Below are 25,614 nucleotides of genomic sequence, written 5' to 3'. Positions count from 1 at the left end.
GCTCAAAATAATTAAAAAAAAAATGCCCCCAAAAGGTGTACATAGCCTTTAAGGAGTTAAAGGTGCTTTACAGTTAGATAATTAACAATTCCAGAAATCTTTATGCTTTAACTCCTCGAGGACTGGGCCTTTTGTGTACAGAGCTCCTTCCGGTCTTCCAAGACCCATACCTTTATACATTTTCCATTCACATAGCTGTGTGAATGTTTATTTTTTTGCAGAACAAGTTGAATCTATTAATGGCACCATTTTGCCATATCTTGAATTGATATGGCATTCACTATATGCTAAAAAAAAATGACAGGATCATCTTATTCTGTTGGTATGATTATGGCAATACCAAATTAGTTATATAGTTTTTATTATGTTTTACATTTTTAATTACTAAAAATCTTTGAAAAAATAAAAATCTGTTTTGCTTCACCATATTCTGCCACCGATAACTTTTTATGAGCTATGTGTGAGGGGTAAAAGGGACATATGACTTTTTGATCACTTTTTATTCAATTTGTTCGGGGTGGCAAGGTAACAAAAAAAATTCTATTTTAATAGTTCGTACATTTTTGGATAATTAGATACTAATTATGTCAATTTCTTTATTGTTAATTTGTATATGTAATATTGGGAAAGGGGTGATTTTTTTTATATTTTAAAACAAGTAAAAATACTTTTACTGTAATTTTAAGTCCCCTTAGGGGATTTAAACTGCCTATTAATCATTGCCGCAGGCAGGTCTTATTAGGTAGTTTGCTATGGTAGGTCTGCAAGCCTTCACAAGGCGCCAGGCTGCTATAACAACTAATCAGAACCAACAATTTTACTGCAGGGGGGTTTGATAGGAGGATGAAGGGAGCCCTCTCCCTCTGTCTAACCTCTCTGATGTTATAGTATATTGACCAAGGCATCTAAGGATGACCTAAAAATGGAGTCAGCTCTGATTACAGTCATTGTGGCCAGTTGTTAGCTTCATTACACAGCCAGCACCCAATACATATTTCCACACTTTCCCATCACTCAAATAACATACAATTACATAATTTTGTGCTAAGGGATAAAGTACTGTATATGATACATACAGAAATGCAACACAATCTGACAGCAAGAATGTCTTTGTCACTTACTATCATACAGATAAAGTAGACCCATACTAGTAATGAAAGTCTCTCTAGTTCTACATACTCAAGTGACATGGGTGAATGTAAAGCTCTGTTAAAAAGCAGGACACCCGAGGGACCAAATTATGAGCCATTTGGTTCCATCCTAATTTGTCATATCAATTTGACAAATGGATCAGCATAGCTGCCATGGCCATGATGCTGCTGTGAACAGAGCCTTAGGTAGACATTGTCAAAATGACTGGTATGAACCAAGTGCTTTATAGACTGCAATACCTTCAGATCAAAGTGTGCAATACTTTTGTGGTGTAGGTAGTGGACCCCATCTAGAATCTGTTTTAAGAACATGGTGGCTTCTTCCTCGCTCAAGCTCTCTTTCTGTGCCAAGAAATCAAACAATTCTCCCCCAGACACTAGCTCTAGTATAAGCACCACATCTGTGCGATTCTCAAACACATCATGAAGCGTGATGATATTTGGGTGTTGAATCTCTCTCAGGATGTCTACTTCTCTCTCAATCTCCTCCCGGCTCACTCCTCGGCGACTGGATGATAAGCGGCGCTTCTTAATGAACTTGGCAGCGTATTCTAATCCTGTTCTACGTTCCCGGCACTTCCTCACAATTGCAAACTGACCACTGAAATGAAAAGAACAAGTAATTGATACAAAAACATGACAAGGAGTGAAACTTTACTTTTACATTTACTCAAGAAACTCAGTGAGGCACAGCCACAAGTGGCGGGTCCAGAGGGGATTCCGCAGCAGCACATTTTTCATAAAGTCTAAATTCTTGCAGAAATGCTGCAGATTTTACTGTCTGCATTGCAAAGGGTGAAGGATTAAAAAATTTGAACATCAAGTTAGGCCTCATGCACACGGACGTAAATAATTAATAATTCTTTTTCTATGTTTTTATATATAATTCACCCCCCCCCTAATATATTACGTTGGTAATGGATTTTCATCTACTTTATTTTTTATATACTTTACTTTTCATCGATTAGTCTGTTGTTCTAACAATTTTCACTGCCTAAATTTTATTTATGTATACATTGGGGTATTTTTTACATATATATATATATATATATATATGAGAATAGAGGGATGGCACTCAAAACATTTGTGTTGTATGGATAAATATATTTATTGAGGGGTGGCTAAATATGCCTGATGTAGTAAAAATTGGCATGATAATCAGAAAAATGTATCAAAATTAAAATACATATATGTAGTCTCAATGTAAGAAAGCAAAATTATAATAACAGCATATCAATAGCATAAAATCCTGTTGGAAAAAGAAGGGGAATAAAAGTCCTAAAAATCTGTAAAAAAAAAAAACTGTTTAGAAAAGGATCTATTGAAAAATTCAGTCTCAGGTTGTGATATCTGGTAGAAAAAGTTGATAACGTATCTTAGTATACAGTGTCCTAGTATACCATAAAATTAAATGTAAATTATCCTGATATATCATATAATATCGATTTGTGAAGGAATCCTGCTGAATAAAAGGAAGGATGTCTTTGTATACCTGTAGGGAGAAAGTCCAGTCTCATACTATGGTATCCGGAAATATAATGCAGTATAATATCCTGATATGAGCTGAAATAAAACTTCCTTTGAGAAGTAATATGTGGAATAGGTATCTCCTTACTATTGGAAATAATCGCATCCGATTTTAGTATATGGAGTTAGTGATGCGCTGTGGAATAATCAACTGCTGCTATGGAAGCAGGTACATTACCCTCCTGGTGGCCGTCAGTAGGTCGGGGAGTGGCTCCTGCCTGCAAGTCGGCATCCACGTGTGCTGCTCGCGCCCGCTGTGTGATCCGGCCGTTGGTTGCTGCTGATGTCGTCACTTCCGGTGACATCACATGCGTGTGAAAAATCTCCCGCTCGATTCAATGTCGGCTTGCCACGTGGAGATAAGTGGCGGGAAGAGACGTTGCAGCTTCACAGGAGGGATAATAAGCTCCGGAGCTTCTCTTTAGTTGTAGGATCCTTATGTTTGGTGCTAGCTAGTTTCAGTAGGCTGACTCAATGCCCCATACGCGTTTCGGAGCGTACTGCTCCTTCATCAGTTGGAATGAGTAGGCCATTTCTTCTTGGAAATTTATATGGATCTAATTGGATCCAATTAGTGGTTGTAGGAGTGGTCAAGAGATTTTTTTCTTTCTTTTTTTTCTGGTGTTGAATAAATTGTGTACTGGACCTTTAGGAACAGGGTTGGGATGGATACCATATCTCAATATATGTATGTATATATTTTGTGTTACAAGTCTGTCACATTTAAATGATGTGACAATTTAAAACACTATAAGAATGAAAGCATAATATAAATATAATAAAACTGCACATATTGATATCGGTCAAAATGCATAAAATGGTGGGGGATGGAAAATGATGGGATGATCTGGATGGATATGTATAGTACATCAATCAATAGTATGTATAGTACATCAATCAATAATACTATAAAAATGGAAGCATAATACAAATATGATAAAACTGCACATATTAATATCAGTAAAAATGCATAAGATGGTGTGGGATGGAGAATAATGAAACGATATGGATGAATATGTATAGTACAATAATGAATAGGGATAGAGTGTGTATATATGATCTCCTCTCCATAGTTGTTGATTGTGTGTATGCGAGTGATACATTGCATACTAGTATTTTCCAGATATCTTGTGGAATAGGGATGAAATGGAGGAGTGGTTGCTAGGGAGCATGGGGAGGGGCCCACCCAGGAAGAGGGGTCGGAGTGCTGTCCTCTCTCACATTATCCCTACCACAAGCGTTGGGTACGCTTTGTCTGGATTGAGCACCTTAATCCATCTTTTTGAGACATAGAGAGACGCCTTATTCTTATACTAATATATATATATATATATTATATTCTTATATGTATTTTATATGCGTACATTAATTGGGATGTCTGCCCCTTTTATGATCCCTATTCATTATTTATCCCTCAAGTGCCTTATTCATCATTTTCATTTATTCCATCCCATTTATATATTTATTACTTATTTGTATATTTAATATATAATGTCTATACACCTATATAATAATACTATTTTTTATCCACATACAATAACATTTATCCGTTCCATCCTCAGGTGAATGGGGCGTACTTTTTCACCTTGACTCCGCCCCCATGCTCCCTGCCCGATGCAGGTTGTTTCCTGTCCGATGCGTTCCACAGTGGAATGCATCGGAGCGTCCTTTCCCTGATTAAGCCCCGTACGAATATTAGCCTCAGCCGATGCGCTCACAAATTGAAGCGCATCGGCAAATTAACCCCCAGAAGCACATCTCCATCTGTTCTAAGCGCAATATTGCGCACTATAATGTTAGACAGACTAGGGAAACCTCTGCGTTCCACGGTGGAACGCATGGCAGGTTCACTTCCGGTCTCCTTTCTTTTCTTTGGTTTCTAGCGATAGCCACATAAATATTGTTTATTTATGAATAAATTGGACATTGTGTATTAAGTGCAAATAAGAATCTTTTGAACGGATTGTTTTTTTCACCACAATTAGTGGATGAAACAATGGACAGGAAATGACCCAATTTTTTGGCCTCTTCTCCCCTCCCCTAAGGAGGATGACCCCATATCATGTGTTTGTATTCCCCTATATAAGTTTGTGTCTTTCTGTTATATGTATATGCAATTGAAAAAGGGATCTATTCCCAAAACGCGTCGAGCTGAACTAATAAAAGAGATATATATATATATATATATATATATATATATTTTGGAGCCCCGGTGTCATCCTTTTGGGACCAGGAAGCTACTACTACATCATTTGAAGCGACCTCGGCGGGGGAGGTTGAGGTATAGGTGTCTTGAGCTTTATCCTATGCCCTCCTCCCCAGTGAACTAAGTGCAACCTTTTATCAAGATAACAATAGTGTATTCCACTATAACTGCACAATTTTATTAATAGTATTGGAGTTTATGTGGCGCCCTCTGGGTTTCATCAGGACACCTGAGATACCCAGCTCACCAGCAATTTTATTCTAACCTCAGTCCACCAGTTGGTACTGAATTTCCCCCCCCTTTTTTTCTAGGGGGTCTTTGGGGAGCTGCCCTTTTTTCCTCCACCCTATATACATTCCTCTCACTTCTGTCCTCTTTTCACACCAATTCGTGGTTATCCCTTGGTGCCTTATTCATTCCACTTTTCCCCAACCCCCCCCCCCCCCCTTGTTTTTGTACATTTGTGCAAAATATCCCGTCTCCAAAACTTTTTTTTCTCTTTGCACACAGATGTGTCAGGATTTGGGTCTACAAAAAACAGATCCACAAAATGTATGCATACCTTCCATGTGCATTCCGTATTTCTATGCAGCATATTTTCAACATGCAAGCCCACTGTGAAAAATCTGCAGACTCCATACAGAGTAGCCATATGCTAAGGGTTGGGACACTAACTGCAACATTTGAATGTGGCCAAAACCCCACCCATACAATGTGGTTAATGGCTAAACGACTGTGCAGGTAATACCTTAGTTTTACCTGCAAAATTGACCACCACATGTGGATGGAGTTTTGGATGCAGGCTGGTGCTACACCATCCTAGACTACCATATTCCATTGAGTCAGAAGTTGAGGCAATCGGGTGGCTCATTTAGACTACTTTCACACCTGCGTTCGATCGGATCCGTTCTGAACGGATCCGCTCATATTAATGCAGACGGTGGCTCCGTTCAGAACGGATCCGTCTGCATTATTACTTAGAAAATTTTTCTAGCCTGAGCGGATCCGTTCAGACTTTACATTGAAAGTCAATGGGGGACGGATCCGCTTGAAGATTGAGCCATATGGTGTCATCTTCAAGCGGATCCGTCCCCATTGACTTACATTGTAAGTCGGAATGGATCCGCTCGTCTCCGCACGGCCAGGCGGACACCCGAACGTTGCTTGCAGCGTTCAGGTGTCCGCTCACTGAGCGGAGCGGAGGCCGAGCGCTGGCAGGCGGATGCATTCTCAGTGGATCCGTCTCCACTGAAAATGCATTAGGGCCAGACGGCTGCGTTCAGGGCCGCTCGTGAGACCCTTCAAACGGAGCTCACGAGCGGACACCTGAACGCAGGTGTGAAAGGAGCCTTAGGGCTTCTAATGTATTTCAGGTTATTTTCAGCTATTTGCCCTTCATTGAAAAGAAGAAAGTTTTGATCAAAAGTAAAGAAAGGCCTTTCTGATTTCCTGGCAACAAATGTTAATTGTACAATGAAAGGTTTGGAAAGTCTCCAATACACTTTGGTCTAACTTTACTAATCGTAAAGATGCCGTAAAGTTTAGACTGTCTAGACCTCCACCTGATTTATCAGAGTGGCTCAGGCTGGATGATACATCTGATGCAGGGATAGACACTTTTCTCTGACTATACCAAATATTAGTTGACTTACGGTACTTTGAGACAAAATTTTACAAATTGTGGCACAAAAGGGAAATCTTAGGTCACGCTCCCTTTTCCAACAAATCAGAAAAATGCGTTGAAATCAGATTTAGACAGATTTTAGGTGTAAAACGGCTGTAATAGAAAACTGGCTTAGTTGCCTATCGCAAGCATTCAGATTCCAGCTTTCATTTTTCAGAGCTCTTTTGAAAATTTAATGATCAATCTAATTGGTTGCCATGGGCAACTAAGCCAGTTTTCCTTTACACAGGTTTTGATAAATATACCCCTTTGTGTTTCAATAATTCCAGTTTTCAAAATCTCTACTTGCTGCTTGTGTAGAGAAACATTCAGACTGAAAACCAGTTCTGATTATGACCTACTGATGCAAGGGGACAGCCAGGTACTCAAAGCTACATATGCTACCTCTGTAACTGCTTACATGCGGAGGCACCCCTACCGGTCCAGGCTGTCACAGCAGGAGCACGCCTCTCATGTGAGAGCGGAGCTCCTGTTCTCCGCTGAACAAGAGGGGTTGTCTCCCTTCAGCAAAAGTAATTTATCATGTAGAGAAAGTTAACACAAAGCACTTACTAATGTATTGTGATTGTCCATGTTGTTTTCTAGCTTGACTAATTTTTCCATCACATTATACATTGCTCGTTTCCATGGTTACAACCCCCCCCCCCCCCCCCCCAGCAATCCAGCAGAAAAAAGTGCCAGTCTATGTTAGTTCCCCACAGTCCCTGTGCTTTTTCCTATATTGTACAAGCACGGCCACTGCTGCTGGATTGCAGGGTGGTCGCAACCTCAGGATATGAGCAGTGTATAATGCTTTCACTTACCCAAGCCATTCTGAGATTGTTTTCTCGTGACAGTGGTAAATTTATTTCACCTTTATTTATAAAATAATCCCAAATTTACAAAAAATGTTGAAAAATTAGCAATTTTCAAAATCTCAATTTTTCTGCTTTTAAAACACAAAGTGATACCTCATAAAATATTTATTACTTAACATTCCCCATATGTCTACTTTATTTTGGCATCATTTTGTAAAATGTCATTTCATTTTTTTAGGAGGTTAGAAGGCTTAGAAATTTAGAAGCAATTCTTAAAAACTTTTAAAGAAAATTTCCAAAACCCACTTTTTAAAGGACCAGTTCAGGTCTGAAGTCACTTTGTGGGGCTTACATAGTGGAAACCCCCCATAAATGACCCCATTGTAGAAACTACACCCCTCGAGTTAATAAAAACTGATTTTACAAACTTTGTAAACCCTTTAGGTGTTTCACAAGAATTAAAGGAATATTTATTACACCGATACTGCAGTTTACAAAAACACCCCACATGTGGTCGTAAACTGATGTAAAGGCACACAGCAGGGCGCAGAAGGAAAGGAACGCCATGTGGTTTTTGGAAGGCAGATTTTGCTGAACTGGTTTTTAGATGCCATGTCCCATTTGATGCACCTCTGATGCACCCTTACAGTAGAAACTCTGAAAAAGTTACCCCATTTTGGAAACTAGGGGATAAGACGCCAGTTTTATTGGTACTATTTGGGGTTACGATGATTTTATTTAATTTTTACAGCGTTCACCTGAGGGGCTAGATCATGTGACATTTTTATAGAGCAGATCGTTAGGGACGTGGCAATACCTAATATGTATACTTTTTCTAATTTATTTAAGTTTTACACAATAATAGCATTTTTTTTTTTTTTTTTTTTCACATGTGAAACTTTATTTTTATTTTTTTTACACTTGGGTCTCCCATAAGGTTATACAGGACCTCTAGGGGACATTTACCTTCACCCAGAGAGGCTGTACAGCAGAATACAAAGCTGTACAGCCTCAGTGCAGGGCTGATCGAGGTCTATGGAAGACCCGACAGCTCCTGCACTGTCCAGGCCGCGGCGGTCACATGACCACTGGGTCGGGACAGGAAGCGTATAACGCGTTGAGCTCTGTGTATATAGCGATCTACAGTCGTGGCCAAAAGTTTTGGGAATGACATAAATATTAGTTTTCACAACGTTTGCTGCTAAACTGCTTTTAGATCTTAGTTTCAGTTGTTTCTGTGATGTAGTGAAATATAATTACACACACTTCATACGGCTTTTAAATCAACAATTAAATGACATTTATGCAAAGATCAATATTTGCAGTGTTGGCCCTTCTTTTTCTGGACCTCTGCAATTCGACTGGGCATGCTCTCAATCAACTTCTGGGCCAATTCCTGACTGATAGCAACCCATTCTTTCATAATCACTTCTTGGAGTTTGTCAGAATTAGTGGGCTTTTGTTTGTCCACCCGCCTCTTGAGGATTGACCACAAGTTCTCAATGGGATCAAGATCTGGGTAGTTTCCAGGCCATGGACCCAAAATGTCAACATTTTGGTCCCCGAGCCACTTCGGTATCACTTTCGCCTTATGGCACGGTGCTCCATCGTGCTGGAAAATGCACGATGGAGCACTTTGGTTGGATTGTTGGAAGAAGTTGCTGTTGGAGGGTGTTTTGGTACCATTCTTTATTCATGGCTGTGTTTTTGGGCAATGATGTGAGTGAGCCCACTCCCTTGGATGAGAAGCAACCCCATACATGAATGGTCTCAGGATGCTTTACTGTTGGCATGACACAGGACTGATGGTAGCGCTCACCTTTTCTTCTCCGGACAAGTCTTTTTCCTGATGCCCCAAACAATCGGAAAGAGGCTTCATCTGAGAATATGACTTTGCCCAGTCCTCAGCAGTCCATTCACCATATTTTCTGCAGAAGATCAATCTGTCCCTGATGTTTTTTTTGGAGAGAAGTGGCTTCTTTGATGCCCTTCTTGACACCAGACCATCTTCCAAAAGTCTTCGCCTCACTGTGCGTGCAGATGCGCTCACACCTGCCTAGTGTCATTCCTGAGCAAGCTCTGCACTGGTGGCACTCCGATCCCGCAGCTGAAGCCTCTTTAGGAGACGATCCTGGCGCTTGCTGGACTTTCTTGGATGCCCTGAAGCCTTCTTAACAAGAATTGAACCTCTTTCCTTGAAGTTCTTGATGATCCTATAAATTGTTGATTGAGGTGCAATTTTAGTAGCCACAATATCCTTGCCTGTGAAGCCATTTTTATGCAACCCATTGATGGCTGCACACGTTTCTTTGCAGGTCACCATGGTTAACAATGGAAGAACAATGATTTCAAGCATCACCCTCCTTTTAACAGGTCAAGTCTGCCATTTTAACCCAATCAGCCTGACATAATGATCTCCAGCCTTGTGCTTGTCAACATTCTCACCTGAGTTAACAAGATGATTACTGAAATGATCTCAGTAGGTCCTTTAATGAAGGCAATGAAATGCAGTGGAAAGTTATTTTTGGGATTAAGTAAATTTTCATGGCAAAGAAGGACTATGCAATTCATCTGATCACTCTTCATAACATTCTGGAGTATATGCAAATTGCTATTATAAAAACTTAAGCAGAAACTTCTCCAATTTCCAATATTTATGTAATTCTCAAAACTTTTGGCCACGACTGTAGAAGGCAGGGACATCTGGGAACTGTCCCTGCATTCTCTCTGGGTTGCCCTGCTGTCACTGACAGTAGGCCCCCCCCGCTCGGCAGCTGCAATCTCTGAATGGACGTTCCAGAACGTCCATTCAGAGATAAACATCCACCCATAGGACATTTATATCCTATGGCCGGATGTGAAGTAGTTAAGGAATGACTTGATAAGAGTCTGTTTCTGGTCCCAGGGATAGGGCAAGCATGGAACACAACCCAATGTTGATGGGATCCACAAATTGTGACAAAGAAATGTCCAAACTCCCTCATTTTTATCTCTATTCAGCAGAAGGCGGAGGTCTCTCTCCCATTCTTGGCCCAGCCTTTTGGAAAGGCATTCATTACACATGAATACTCTCTCATTCAGCTGACAGATATTAAATATACAGAAAGTATGTTTGACGGACATACAGACGCCAACATGTTTTTATGATGCCGAGCACTTAGATAGCAAATATGACCGGTGTAGGGGTCCCAGAACATGAGATGCTTATTATGGGCAATGCTGACTGTCGGGGTTGGGTGTTTAGACTCCCTATAATTCCCACATTATACCAAATGTGATTATTACAGTTATTAATATGTGTGTTGTTCCAGGAATGAGTTACCGATTATGATATGTTTTATTCAACTTCTGGTATTTAAGCTTAAAAGCTCCCGGACACATTGCGGTGGTGGTGGGGATTGACACCATGTCTAGGGTTTTATGTATATTAATGGGGCTTCAGAGTAGAATCCAGGAGCCAGTTTTTAGCAGGCTGGTGCTAATTTGATTTCTTCTAAGGGGAGGTACAATAACAGCGATACCACATTTATATCGTTTTTCATGTGTTTTAATTTTAACAGTGAAAAATTTAAGGATTACACTCACCGGTAATCACTTTTCCATGAGCCCATGAAAGCACGCTTGAGACCACCTCTATCCAGGACAGGAACTTTTGTGGAGAGCTCTTAAGAAGGGGCTCTGCCTCTATACCGCCAGTTAATTGCAAGAACTTGTCCTAAAACACATCTAACACAAACTCTCTTAGGAGGGGGGCTACTGCCTGCAGGATTTTTCTGCTGAAAGATAGCCGGTCCTTAGAGTCTAAATCTAATCTATAATGAAGGGAAAAAAAAGTACATGGAGAATTCCAGGTAGCAGCCCTACACATTTTTTTCTAGAGATGTATTGGCCCTCTCTGCCTAAGAGGTAGAAATGGATCTGGTTGAGTGAGTACCAAATCCCAATGGGGAAGTGTCCCCGCTGAGGAAAAGGCTAAGGTGATAGTTTTCTAGAAGAAACTTTATAACCTCTGTTTCTGCCTCCAAATTGTACAAAAAGTCTAGAGGATTTTCTCCATTGACTTTCAAGTATTCAGATAGGCATCTTTTAACGTCTAGACAATGGAGCCTCCTCTCTTCCTCGTTCTTTAGGGACTGACACAAGGATGGAAACACAATGTCTTGGGTCCTATGAAACAGAGAGACCACTTTAGGTAGAAAAGAAAGATCTGGTTTAATGAGCACTCTGTCCTCCAGGATGTTAGTATAAGGAGGAGAGGCTGAAAAGGCAGAATTCCCACCCACGCGCCTGGCAGAGGTAATCACTTCAGAAACGTGGTTTTAAAAGACAAAGTTTTAATAGATAAATCCTGCAGTGGTTTCGAAAGTAGGCTCCATCATTCTAGAGGTAAATGGTAGAGGTTACTTTTTTTCTACATGACAATAGGATAGATACAACTTCCTTAGATAGACCCCTGCGTTCTAGGATTTCCCCTTCAAATACCAGGCTGTTAGATAAAGGTTTCTTACTTCTGAAACAACAGATCCTGCCTGTCCGGAAGAATCCAGGGATCTGTTAGAGAAAGCTTTCTCAACCAGGTGAACCATGTTCTCCTTGGCCAGAAGAGGGCAATCAAAATGAGCCTCGTCTGTTCCTGCCTCAGATTCTGTAATACTCTCGGAAGAACTCTTAGAGGAGGAAAGGCATACAGAAGTTGATTCGGCCATGGAAGGGAGAAGGCGTCTATCCCTGCCGGATAATCTTCCGGATTTAGGGAAAAGAATAGGTTGCATTTTTTGTTCTGCCTGGTTGCAAAGAGGTCTACTTGAGGATGGCCCCAGAGCTGAATTATCTGGCTCAAGACTTCTTGGTTTAAACACCATTCTCCCTGATCTAGAAGGTTTCTGCTTAGCTAGTCTGCCACCTTGTTTTCTGTTCCCTTTAAGTGTACTGCTTTGATGAAAAGGAACATAAAAAATAATTAGGGGGAAAAAAAAAAATGTCTGCGGCCAAGGACATAAGATTTTTTGATCTGGTCCCTCCTTGCCTGTTTAGGTAGGATACCACCGTGGCGCTGTCTGAGAAGATCTTTATTCCCTTTCCTTGTATTATGGGTAGAAATTCTCTTAAGGCAAATAAAACCGCTCTGAGCTCTTATATTCTGGGAGTCCTGACTCTCCATTGAGCTCCATACCCCCTGTTGAATCCGCCCACCTGGTCAGACAGGCATCTGTGGTGATGGTTATCTGCTCCTGTAGATCCCAAAAGAGGCCCTAAGACAGATCTGAAGGTTCCAGCCACCAGGTTAAGTATTGTATCACCTGAGGGGTGAGAGGAAGCAGGGCATTCAATGGGGGATAGTGATCCCTGCCACTCTTTTAGAATCTGCGATTGAAGTGTTCTGGAGTAAAACAGGGCGCAATTGACTGCGGGTAACGTGGAGGTCATTTTGCCTCATACTGCCATTCCCTGTCTGATGGTTCGATATTTTGAGGCTGCCAGGGATCGCACATCTTCTCTTAATTGGAATCAGTGATAGCCAGTTCGCATGCGAACATATGCGGGCTGCCATCTTTTTTCACAAGTCCGGCGAGGCACAGGTAAGCCCTTACCTGTGCCTGTGCGCGAGCCGGTCTGAAAACAAGTGCGGTCAGCGGGAGCAAGCAGTTCCGGGGGCCTTCATCGGGCTGTTCTCGGAACTGCCTGCTCCCGGTGACCGCATTTGTTTTCAGACCGGCTCGCGGCACAGGCACAGGTAAGGGCTTACCTGTGCCTCGCCGGACTTGTGAAAAAAGATGGCAGCCCGCATATGTTCGCGGGCGAACAATGCGAACTGGCTATCACTAATTGGGATATCTTGTGCTGAGGAAGAATACAATGCAAGTTCACTGAATCCAGATTCAGTCCTAGCAATACACAAACTTGGAAAGGAGTCAGTTTTCACTTTCCCCAGTTTATCTGCCATCCTAGTTTTGTCAAAATTTCTAATACTTCTAGAAGATGAGAGGTTAAAAGGTTTTTGGAATCTGCCACTACTAGAAGACAGTCCAAATAAGGAATAACCAGAATGTCTCTTTCCCTTATGTGGGCACTAACCTCTGCCATCAACTTTGTAAAGAGTCTGCGGGCCTGAGATATTCCAAACGGAAGTGCTCTGTATTGCAAATGATGAATTTGGCCTTCCATGAAAACTGCCACTCTGAGATATTTTTGGAAATCTGCATGAATTGGGATGTGATAAAAGGCATCTTTTATGTCTATGGTGGCCATGACACAGTCTTTGAATAGATGTTTTATTGCAGACTGTACAGATTCCATTCCGATTTTTTTTTGTATTTTAGGAATTGATGTCTCTCAGGTTTATAATCATTCTGAATGATCCATCTGGCTTGGGTACAAGGAAAAGGCACGAACATCTGCAGTACCCAGTCCCCATAGCTCTGTGTGCTTTTATTGTAGGAAAAAAACTAATTTGATACATATGCAAATTAACCTGAGATGAGTCCTATCCCTGACTCATCTCACATACAGGACTCATCTCCGGTTCATTTGCATATGATTCAAATCAGTTATTTTACACAATAAAAGCACAGAGAGCTATGGGGACTGGGTATTGCGGATGTGCTAGTGGCCATCTAGAAGCCCATGTCCTCAGCTCTATGCGCAAAATCCTGGTGACAGGTTCCCTTTAAGCCAAATAGCTCTTCTTGCAGAATTAGACAGAGCTGCTGACATCACATTTAATTTTAATCCATCCGCAGAAGCATATGAGATGAAGTCCACTGCTTTAAGGATGGTAGGAAACACTGCTAGTAATTGGTCTCTGGAGGTTTTATTCTGCATATGGGACTCCAGTTCTTGTAGCCATAACTTTAACGACCTGGCAGTAGAATAAGGCCTCTTTCACACGGCCGTTGCGGAAACATGTGCGGGTGCGTTGTGGGAACACCCGCGATTTTTCTGCGCAAGTGCAAAACATTGTCATGCGTTTTGCACTCGCGTGTGAAAAATCACGCATGTTTGGTACCCAAACCCGAACTTCTTCAAGAAGTTCAGGCTTGGGATCGGTATTCTGTAGATTGTATTATTTTCCCTTATAACATGGTTATAAGGGAAAATAATAGCATTCTGAATACAGAATGCATAGTAAAATAGCGCTGTAGGGGTTAAAAAAATAATAATAATAATTTAACTCACCTTAGTCCACTTGCTCGCGTAGCCGGCATCTCCTTCTGTCTTCATCTTAGCTTTGTGTAGCAACAAGGACCTTTGGTGACGTCACAGTCATCACATGATCCATCACATGATCTTTTACCATGGTGATGGATCATGTGATGACTGTGACATCACCAAAGGTCCTTGTGTCTACCCGTGGTTTCTTCATCCGAAGACGAGTTTGAAACTTCTAGAATTTCCCCTTGCTCATTCTCGTCTGAAGAATCCGAATCAGATACCATGCTAGAGTGACCCTGTTTGCCCAAGGCTGAGGAAGGGAGGCACTTAAACATTTTCATTGAATCAGAAACTTCAGATTTGACTATATCTTTAATGCTCTGAAGCAGAGAGGGGGATTCCTCTTCTACCACATTGTTCACACAATGCGGACATAATAACTTAGACCAGGAAGGGGCGATTTTTTCTTGCATACAGCACACTCTTTCCCTCTGGTCTTTGTGGTAGCTTTCCTAGGGCCCTCTTTGATATTCTAAAATTAAAATAAGAGAACAAGCCCCTATTAGAACCTAGGATACAGATATAAATAGATAAAATATCCCAGGGCGCAAGAATCCAGTCCAGATAGTAATAGTAAATAGAAACGTATTTATTGCAGAAGTACAACGCGTTTCGGGGAGTAGTTCCCCTTCATCAGGTACATAACACTGATATGCAGTGTTATGTACCTGATGAAGGGGAACTACTCCCCGAAACGCGTTGTACTTCTGCAATAAATATGTTTCTATTTACTATTACTATCTGGACTGGATTCTTGCACCCTGGGATATTTTATCTATTTATATCTGTATCCTACCACTTCTTGGAGACTTCAGGGATCTCCGACAAGAAGTCATCCCTCCGCGGCTGCAGATCCACCAGTGAACCGTGAATCCATCGCAGTCATTGACAAGCTTTTACTAGAGTTGTGCCTACAAATAGCGCAACCACAAAAGGTGAGCCCTGTACTGGAACCATTTATTTTATCTGTCTACCAACAGTATTACCCTATGGTGCGCCCTGCTTTGTTTTTAACAGCATAAAGTAAATCCTGTGGATCCATTCCTATTAGAACCTGACAGAGGAAAATAAAAATTGGGGATTGACCCCCTTACCCCACCAGGAGTACCGGTCTGGCGTCATGACCCTCCTGGACATCAGCACGCTGACTACTCTCATCCTCCATGATAGTAGATAGGGATAGAGCGTCTTCCATAAGGGATCCACCGATGCTTGTAGGCTGGCAGGGCTCCTTCTGAAGGGTTTTAAATACCATAGGTCGGGTCCCTGCCTGTGCTCCCATGCGACCTCAGTAGGAGATGTCCGTCCCATACTTCTGGAACACTCTTTCCACGTGCATTCCAAATACTGGAAGTTGCACCGCGCAACTTACGTTTCGCGCGCAGAGCACGCAGGACAAACTCCAAACCCGCCCCCCGCCTCTGTAAGCTGCCCAGGCGGGGGGGCAGGCAGGCACAGAAAGGCCCCAGACCTCCTGAACACCGCCAGGAGGATCCGGCATCTCAGCATCACCTCGCAGTTATGCTGGGACTGTCCAGGAACACCGGCCCGATGAAGCATCCAGGACCCAGAAGAAAAGGCCTCAGACTTTGCTGACGACTCCTAGTGGAGACTTACGCTGCACCAGGTAACCCCTATCAAGATGTGTCTCAGGGGCTCCTGCAGCCTAACTCTAGCTCTGCACAAAGAAAACGTCCTATCCATAGGACAGGAAACAGAAACTGGTGGTATAGGGGCAGAGCCCCTCCTTAAGGGCTCTCCACGAACGTTCCTGTTTCCTGTCCTGGATGGAGGCGGTCTCTCAAGGGTGCTGTCATGGGCGTAAGGGAAAATGCTTTTTTTTTTTTCTTTTCATCACCATACTCTGACCCCCATAACTTTTTTTTTATATTTACTTCTATGGAGCTGTTTTTATTGATAATATTTTGGAGTGTGTATGATCTTTTGATCACTTTATTCAATTTTTGGGGAGGTGAAGCAACAAAAAAACAACAACGGTGAATTGGCAATTTTTTTGGTTTCCGGTACGGCGTTCACCGTACGGGATAAATACATTTATATTTCAATAGAAAATGCATTTTAGGATGCAATGATGCCTATAATCTTAGTTTTTTATTCTTTATATGAATTCGTTTTTTGTTTTCTTCGGCTACTTTCACACCTCTGCTTTCCCTTTCCGCTATTGAGATCCATCATAGGGTCTTAATACCAGAGGAAAACTCTTCAGTTTTGTCCCCATTGATTGCCAATGGGGACAAAACTTAACTGAAGGGAATGGAGTGCATCAGAATTCATTCTGTTCCGTTTTATTGCGTTCCAACGACGCACACAAAAGCGCAGCAAGCAGCGTTTTTTACTGCGCCGTGGGGCCAATGTAAGTCAATGGCGACAGATCCGCTGTCTCTGACACAAAAGAAAACGGATCTGTTCCCCATTGACATACAACGGTTTTAGAGACGGATCCGTCATGGCTATTTCAGAGATAATACAACCAGATCCGTTCATAACGGATGCAGACAGCTTTAATATCATGACAGCATTTTTTGCTGATCCATGAGGGATCCAGCAATAATGCTGGTGTGAAAGTAGCCTTACTTTTTATAAACTTGATTTTATTTTTTAACTTGATCGCTTCTCCCACAGACTGCAATGCAACTTATGGGAGGGCCATTATCGGAACCTTGCTCTAGCAGACTTTAGAGTGTTCAGAAGGCCCAAGACTGCCACAGCAAGCGAAAGGTTCACATCCTGTGGTCGCAAGTGACCAATGTAAGACAGCAGTGCCCTGCCACTTGGTTTCAGACCAGAGATGCTTCTGATACCTGACCTGTAAAATTGTGGACAGCGTGACATGCATTGCTGCAGACATTAGCTGGCCTCAACAGTGATGTATCCCCAAGCAGCATGTGACCTAACAGTGATGTGCCAATTGAGGACACATGACTGGGGAGGCCGGTGAATGGCAACCATGGCACACGTGTACAGGCCGGGGACCAGAAGCATAGATAAATGTAGCCTTTGCAGTAGAATAGAGCTGAAGGGCACGTGAGTGGACTTCTTATTTTAGGTGGACCACATTCAAGGGCCTAATAATAATAAAAACATTTAAAAAATATAAAAAATAAACGGTAAAGCTGGAATACATCATTTACATAGATTAACACTTTAAGCAACTAGGAACCTTAACACCCCTTTACATTGCTCCATTGAGCAGACTATCACAGGGAAGGAATAATTACTTCCTGACAATCGCCTGCTCGTCAGTGGAGGTGACTGCTGCTATTACATGCAGCGATCTCCTTCACAGTATGGGGAGGAGTGATCTCTAATGCCATCGCTCGTCCCCGTTCTGAGTAGCAGAGGCCGTTTAGACAGCACGTCCGCTGCCAGCAAATGATGATTTAGGTGACCGTGCGAACGGTCTATTGCGTTTCGCTAATTCATCGGCGGCACCTATAAACAGACTGATTACCAGTAACAAGTGTTCGTACAAGCGCTTGTTAGGCGATAATATTCCCGAGTATTGAGCATTGTAAAAGGCCTTTAGGTCTTCAAAGAAGACTCTAAGGAATAAACCAGCCTGATCCTCAGCCCATGTAAATACGTTAGGTCTCTCCAGATTTGCGCCCAACAGCCCGATTCTTGTCTCCCATGAAGCTGCCATTGGGAGACAGTGGGGAGACCCCAGTTTGCCGATCGCTCAGAGATGGGAGGACACAGCTAAAGTGTAAGGCCAGTCAATATGTGCTCGAGTGACAAGCTTTGATGTGTGTATACATGAACATCAACCTCTGAATAACTACCTACAGTAGAACATCCTCTTAACAACACTAACTGAGGCACTTGTCACTCTACTGTGACATGGGTACTAATAAGTGCCATGGTGTATGGGGCAGGTAGGGCTAGGTCTCAGTCTACCTATACAACCAAGGTATGGAAGAGATGCGTGCAGCAAACCTCACCTTCCCAGCTCCTCTCCCATCTCATAGAAGTCCTCCACATTCTGCTGCCGGAAGCCGCTCATGATGCCAGTGTCGCTCCGGCCGGTTACCGCTGTGGGAGAGCCGGGCTCCTTTGTCGCTCCCAGCCGATATTTCCGGACTCGTAATGCTCGGGATGCCAGGGGAATGACGTCTTGCGCTGGGCTAATAAGCCCCGCCCCTCCCGCGTTTGCGTTCAGGTGATTGGTAGCTCGGAAAGTCAACCCTGCGTCTGCATAGTTCAGCCGAACTGTAAGCCTTTTCCCTTGTCCTGTTCCATTGCAGAGAGTGACGTCACTCTTGGCGGCTGCACGCCCTGCACATGAGCGTGAGGGCCTTAGTCATTGAGCTTACAAAGACATGGCTGTGCTTAGATTCTGACTAGACTGTTTGGACTGCTCGAGCCAACTATAGCGTTAGTTCATACTCTTGGTTTTATTTTCCTTATACAGTCCTGAGTCCAGTAGGGGAGAGGACAGGGGCAGATTGGCCATAGATCTTACAGGGGAATTTCCCAGGGGGCCACCTGAGCCTTCGTCATGGCTGGCCAGTGGAAGTTTTTGGGGGAGTAGTTTGTGATGGACTATGGTATTTGGCTCTGTTGGGGTAGTATAATGTGCCACAATATGGTATTGCTGGCCCTGCCTTCCATCAATTTAGACCCGACTACAAAACGGGGCCACTTTTAGTAATTTTCCAGGGCCACTTTCCAGTTTCCAGTCCGCCCCTGGTGGTTGTGAGGATGGTGGTGGTCCTTCTCATGTAGGGTTGCCACTAGGGAAGAGCGAACTTGTGTTTTCAAGTTCAGAGTACAAGGTTCGGGTTATCTAAAAATTCCATTATGGATTCTGCTACGATGGACCATAAGTTATTGTCCGTGCTAGCAGAATCCTTAACGTAATTCTAAGATAACCCGAACCTTGTACTCCGAACTTGAAAACACAAGTTCGTTCAACCCTAATTTTATTTCAAGACACGGAGGCTCCTATTGCTTTATCTCTCTTTACTGACAAAACCACAGCAGCAAAGAAAAAACTTAGGAGATTAGCATATCTCCATGGTAACAAGCTCCTCCCACTTGCTCCCCTATATATAGTCTCTGTTGCAGGAAGCCTTCCTCTTTCTTTGCTGCTGCCACAGCTAAGTACCTCACTGTGCCTAATTTCTAATGTTCATATGTAATACACTGTATATAGATATACATTTCGTTCCTTACAGGGTGCGGTCTTTACCCACTTATTCATTTATTATAGTTGGTGTCATTTTGCAACTGTAGTTGTAATTTTTTCTCCACAGGTTGCGCGCCATTTTCTTTTCCCAATACCACATCGTTTTTTCTTTATCAAATCTTCCCTTCTCTCGCCCCGACCCACCCTGTACTCCCCCCCCCCCCCCTTTGTTCGCCCGTTTTTTCCTCTCAGGCCTATCATACCTGGCGCTTCCTCGTCCGGTCACCATTTTACTTGCACTGCCCCGAGATCTCGCACGGATCCTTCCGTTCGCGAGAATCTCGGCGGCCATTTTGGATCCCTTCTGGCCACTCCGAAAATCTCGTTTTTTCTATCGCGAGATTTTCGGCGGCCATTTTACATTTGTAGGCGCGCAATCATTCAGTCAGACCTTCGGTTTACCGCTGCCAGGCTACGTTTTTTCTTCTCTGCATTTCTTCTCTGCGTCTTGTGGGGTAACTCACCCCAATTAAATTTATTTGTTTTCTCCAAACTACCCTGTTTATTAGGTCTATAAATTTAACCCAGTTTTATACTTAGAGACATTAAATCTCTCAATATTACCTCAGTTACCATGTCACATACCCCATCCAGACATTCTATAGCTGAGGAGTCTGAGGTAGAATTTCACTCCCCTCCTACAGCACCTGAATTTAGTGCAGCCCCTTCCACACTAGACCCTAACCAGGTTGATATGTTACAGCGCTCTGTGTCAGAGGCTATTATTGCGGCAATGGGATCTATGTCCCATTCCCTTTCCATGACAATTGCAGATGCACTTAAGAGCCAGCCCCCCACACCCTCAGTTGATACCCAAGCAGGTGCTACTTCCCATCCTACCTCCAGAATTGATTTGACTGGTGTGACCATAGCCACCCAAGACGGCGCGCCAAGGTCGCGCAAGAGAGCCTTTTCCCGCCAGGCAGAAAAGGCGAGGAGTTGGAAATGTGCCAGAGCACAACCAGAATCAGTCTCAGGATCTGAATTCGGTTCCGACTATGAGGAGGCTAGATTTGAGGATGAGGAATATCCAGATGCAGACCTGTCTGACTCACCATATGTTCAACCTACTGACAGTTCCGCTACTGCGGCTATACCGTCGACATCCCAGGCTGCATTGGGTTCATCCGGTCCTTTGACCGACCCTTCTGGAGAGCCATTATTCGATCCTGACTCCTTGCACCACCCAAGGTCAGCTGAGTGGCTACCGCTGGATCATGTAGCCCAATACTTAGAGTCCAGAGTCCGCTGCCCCCTCAGTAAGGAGGCGCGTAAAAAACTCAGGGCTGAATGCCCGCGGCCCTTAATACCAAACAAAGTGTGCGATACACCATCAGTAGACCCTAAGATGGTCCAGTTTCTATCTAAATCTGGCTGGAACCCTAGGAGAGGCCTAGATTCTGCTCTTCGAGCATGCCAAGATAAACTGCTGGACATATTTGGGCCCCTAGCAAAAAATTTTGAACTAGCCGAGTCCGCAAAGGCGGCTAATGAGTCTGTGGACCCTGAAGTCCTCCGTGCCTGGGCACAACGTGCCATTTGTATAGCTGGGAATGTCAACACTTCCCTGTCAATAGAAAGACGTAAGGCGATCTTATTTAAGATCGAGCCTAAGTTAGCTAATTTAGCTCTGTCCGAATCTGGTAGTGAGGCACAGGGCCTCCTCTTTGGTGACTCATTCATTAAAGACATGAGCAAATTTGTGGGAGCATTCACGGCCCTTGACAAGGCCCAATCCTCCATGAAGAGGGTTTTCCACCCTCGTTTTTCTCACAGGGCTGGCAGCTCCAGGGGCCGTCTGTCCGGCCGCTCCTCTTTCCAGACCCGGGGCTCGGGTCGAGGTTCCTACAGCCACCGATCCTATTCAGATAGATCCTCATTCCAGGACTCCAGACAACCAATGGGTTTCTTCCCATCCCGAGGCGCCCCCAATCGTAGAGGTTTCCGTGGAAACTCCGGCTCCCGCCGCCCTTTCGGTAAGTGTACCACCACTTCTTTTTTCTCCACTTTGTGTAGGGGGCAGACTACGACATTTTTCTCGTCCTTGGTCCGCCATCACCACGGACACTTGGGTGCTCTCCACAATCCTTGGTTTCCAGATAGAGTTGGTAAGTTTTCCATTTCTTCCCAACCCCCCCTACCCTATGGCCACTTCATCAGAGACCCTCTTCCACATAGACAAGGAATTGATGGACCTACACAGAAAGGAGGCGATCGAACGTGCTCCAGATTACTCCGGAGGAGTTCTCAGCACTATCTTTCTGGTGCACAAGAAGGGCGGCCAGATGCGCCCAGTCATCAACCTACGCCCCCTAAACAGGTTTGTGCGATATCGACACTTCAAGATGGAGGGCATCCATCTTCTCAGGGATCTCCTACTAAAAGGAGATTGGATGGTGAAACTCGACCTAAAGGACGCGTACCTCACCGTCCCTGTAGAGGAATCCTCCAGAGACCTGCTTCGCTTCAAATGGAAGGGAGAAATTTGGCGTTTCACTTGCCTCCCCTTCGGCCTTTCATCGGCTCCATGGTGTTTCACCAAACTCATGCGGCCGGTGGTAGCATGGCTCCGCAGTCGAGGAATTCGACTAATTATCTACCTGGACGACATACTTCTGCTGGCCCAGGACAGACAGACCCTTCTCTCACATCTGGAACTCACTTCAAGCCTATTAACCGGACTGGGATTCCTCATCAACTACGACAAGTCCGTTTTGACACCAGCACGGATAATGGAATTCCTAGGGTTTTCCGTGGATTCGGTAGCAGAAACCCTCAGTCTTCCGACGACAAAGATCAAGGAGATTCGCAAGGAACTACGCAGAACGCTGGACATGCCCCGGATTTCCCTTCGACATCTGGCTCGAATCATCGGTCTTCTATCGTCCTCCATCCAGGCCGTTTTTTTCCAGCTCCTTTACACTACCGAGCCCTACAACGCCTGAAGACGGCGCATCTTCACAAAGGAGCCACCTACGCAGATCTTATTTGTCTGGACGACGAAACTCGGGACGAGATCCATTGGTGGATCGGCAATCTTCAAGCCTGGAACGGGAAGGCGATTTGCGGTCCCCGTCCGGATTTCACAGTAGAGTCGGACGCCAGCCTACTTGGTTGGGGGGCCCACTGCGAGGGCATTTTGACCGGAGGTCGTTGGTCAGTAGAAGAGTCTCCTTTACACATCAACGCCTTAGAACTCCTAGCGGGCTCATTCGCTATTCGCAGTTTTGCGAAGGACATGACCAAGGTTTGCATTCGACTACGTATGGACAACGTCTCCGCTGTCCGTTATGTCAATGCCATGGGCGGTACCCATTCTCCCATGCTGTCTCATTTGGCCAGGGATTTCTGGTCTTTCTGTCTGAGTCGGGAACTTACAGTGGTGGCGGAATACATCCCAGGACTACACAACGTTCAGGCGGACTGGAGCTCACGCTATCTCAAGGATACCAGCGACTGGAGATTAGATGCGCAGGTGTTTTCTACCATCTCCTCAATCTGGGGTCCTGCTTGCATCGATCTCTTCGCCTCCCGTTTGAACAAACAGCTACCGAGGTTCTTCAGTTGGCGCCCGGATCCAGAAGCGGAGGCTGTAGACGCATTCCTTCAAGATTGGTCAGAGGATCTTCACTACGCGTTTCCGCCGTTCTCAATGATTCCGAGAACCCTGAACCAGGTCCGCTCCCAATCAGCGGAGATCATCTTGATCGTTCCGTTCTGGACCACTCAGTCATGGTTTCCCAACCTTCTAGAACTTCTCATCTTCCCTCCTTTTCTCCTACCAGTTTACCCAGATCTCCTCTTAGGTCCGGAAGACGCTCAACATCCTCTCCTTCTGGAGGGTTCTCTCCGATTACTGGCGTGCAGAGTTTCAGGCGTTCCTACCAAGGCTATGTCCTTTCGGAACCAACTTGGAGATTACTGGAAGAGTCTTGGGCTCCTGGCACCAGACGGGCTTATAGAGCGGCCTGGAGATCTTGGTCTAGTTGGTGCGTGGACCGGGGTCTGGATCCCGTTTCGGCCACTGTAACAGACATCTTAAATTTCCTTACTTCCCTATTCGACGACGGTAAAGCTTATCGGACTATTAATCTTTTCAGGTCCGCCATTTCCTCTTTTCATCAAGGTTTTGAAGGCCGCCCTTCAGGCCAACACCCTTTAGTCTGCCGCCTACTTAAAGGCGCCAGGATGTCTCGTCCTCCCAGACCACGCCTTTCCACCACTTGGGATGTTTCTCTGGTCTTAAATCTTTTCTCTTCCTAGCCACCCAATTCGGAACTCTCATTACGCCAATTGTCAGCTAAACTGGTCACTCTGTTCTGTCTAATCTCTTGTAAGAGAGTTTCTGACGTGAGAGCGTTAGATTATAACGCCAGATTTTTCTCTCCTGAAGGAGTCACCTTTGACATTTCTCGTCGGACTAAGACCCAGATTCGTTCTGTATCTTATCCTTCTTTTCCGGGAGTTCCTGCCCTTTGTCCCGTATCTTGTCTACGCGAATACGAGTCTTGAACTTTACCGCATCGTTCCACCGAGCTTCCTCAGTTGTTCCTTTCTTACCGACGTCCGTTTGCCCCAGTTTCCACCACAACTTTGGCTAGATGGGTTAAGTGGCTCATGTCTTTAGCGGGGGTTGATACTTCAATATTCACCGCTCATTCTACTCGAAGCGCATCGTCTACTTCTATGATGGCGGCGGGCGCTCGCCTGGAGGACGTTATGAAAATTGCAGACTGGTCCAGAGTATCGACTTTCAGAGACTTCTATTTTCGTCCTACTCAACATGTTTTTACTCCTGTTATTGGACAGCTTTAAACTCGCAATAGGAGCCTCCGTGTCTTGAAATAAAATTATATGATTTTGCTAATTTATGACGTAAAGTCATGATTTTATGAAAGACACGGAGGCGAGTATTGCCCTCCCTCACTTATTCTCCCTCCCTGCTCACTTTAATTTTAGTTATTTATTTATTTATTTAATAAATTATTGTATTATTTTGACCTGGTGACGATCACTTATACTTGCCATTTATTATGCTCCTTGCTGCTTTGCATGCACATGTTCCTTTAGTGTTACTATTACCCCCGCTATGTGATTCTCCTTTTTCTCTTTTCTCCTAGTGTGACTTAATCATCACTATCGGCTGGATTACATATGATCTACATTCTTAGTTCCCAGTTTCGGCATTGCAGTTCCGGTTTGACCAGTTCTCGGCTTCTGTTTCAAAGTTCCTGAAGAGTTGGAGTGGCATCCGCCAAGAAAGAGGAAGGCTTCCTGCAACAGAGACTATATATAGGGGAGCAAGTGGGAGGAGCTTGTTACCATGGAGATATGCTAATCTCCTAAGTTTTTTCTTTGCTGCTGTGGTTTTGTCAGTAAAGAGAGATAAAGCAATACTCGCCTCCGTGTCTTTCATAAAATCATGACTTTACGTCATAAATTAGCAAAATCATATAATTGCTACCTTTCCCAACAAAAAATACTGTCCAAGTTAAGCCAAACCCCAAAGGGTGTGTGGTTGTGGGGACGTGGCTTAACACTGGGTGTTAAGTTTGTGTCATTCTGCGGCTCCCAATAATATTAATGCCCATGTTATTGCCACCCAGAATTAATAATGCCCCCATTAGTGTCCCCCAATAATATTAATACACCCATTAGGGCCCCCCAGCATTAAGTGTCCCCATTAGTTTCCCCAGTGATAGTAAGGACCCCAATAATGCCCCTATTAGTGCCCCCCTAGTAATAGTAATGCCCCCATCAGTGTCACCCAGTAAGAATTATGCCCCCATTAGTGCCCCCAGTAATAGTAATGACCCCATTAGTGCCTC

At 43.9% G+C, this 25,614-nt stretch overlaps 1 protein-coding gene across 1 annotated transcript in view; it reads right to left on the bottom strand.

The window, feature by feature from the left end:
• Positions 1 to 18,721, bottom strand: part of DAPK3 (death associated protein kinase 3) — a 68,142-nt gene extending 49,421 nt beyond the window's left edge. The window contains exons 1-2 of the mRNA XM_044268540.1: positions 18,540 to 18,721; positions 1,392 to 1,752 (exon numbers count right to left, since the gene is read on the bottom strand). Of these exons, the coding sequence (XP_044124475.1) occupies positions 1,392 to 1,752; positions 18,540 to 18,601 (423 nt within the window). The 5' untranslated portion in view covers positions 18,602 to 18,721. The remainder of the gene's footprint in view (positions 1 to 1,391; positions 1,753 to 18,539) is intronic.
• Positions 18,722 to 25,614: the final 6,893 nt, after the last annotated feature.

The sequence above is a fragment of the Bufo gargarizans genome, chromosome 1 (assembly GCF_014858855.1).
Source record: "Bufo gargarizans isolate SCDJY-AF-19 chromosome 1, ASM1485885v1, whole genome shotgun sequence".
NCBI lineage: Eukaryota > Metazoa > Chordata > Amphibia > Anura > Bufonidae > Bufo > Bufo gargarizans.
The sequence above is the reverse complement of the archived record's forward strand: the minus strand, read 5'-3'. Positions and strand labels throughout refer to the sequence as shown.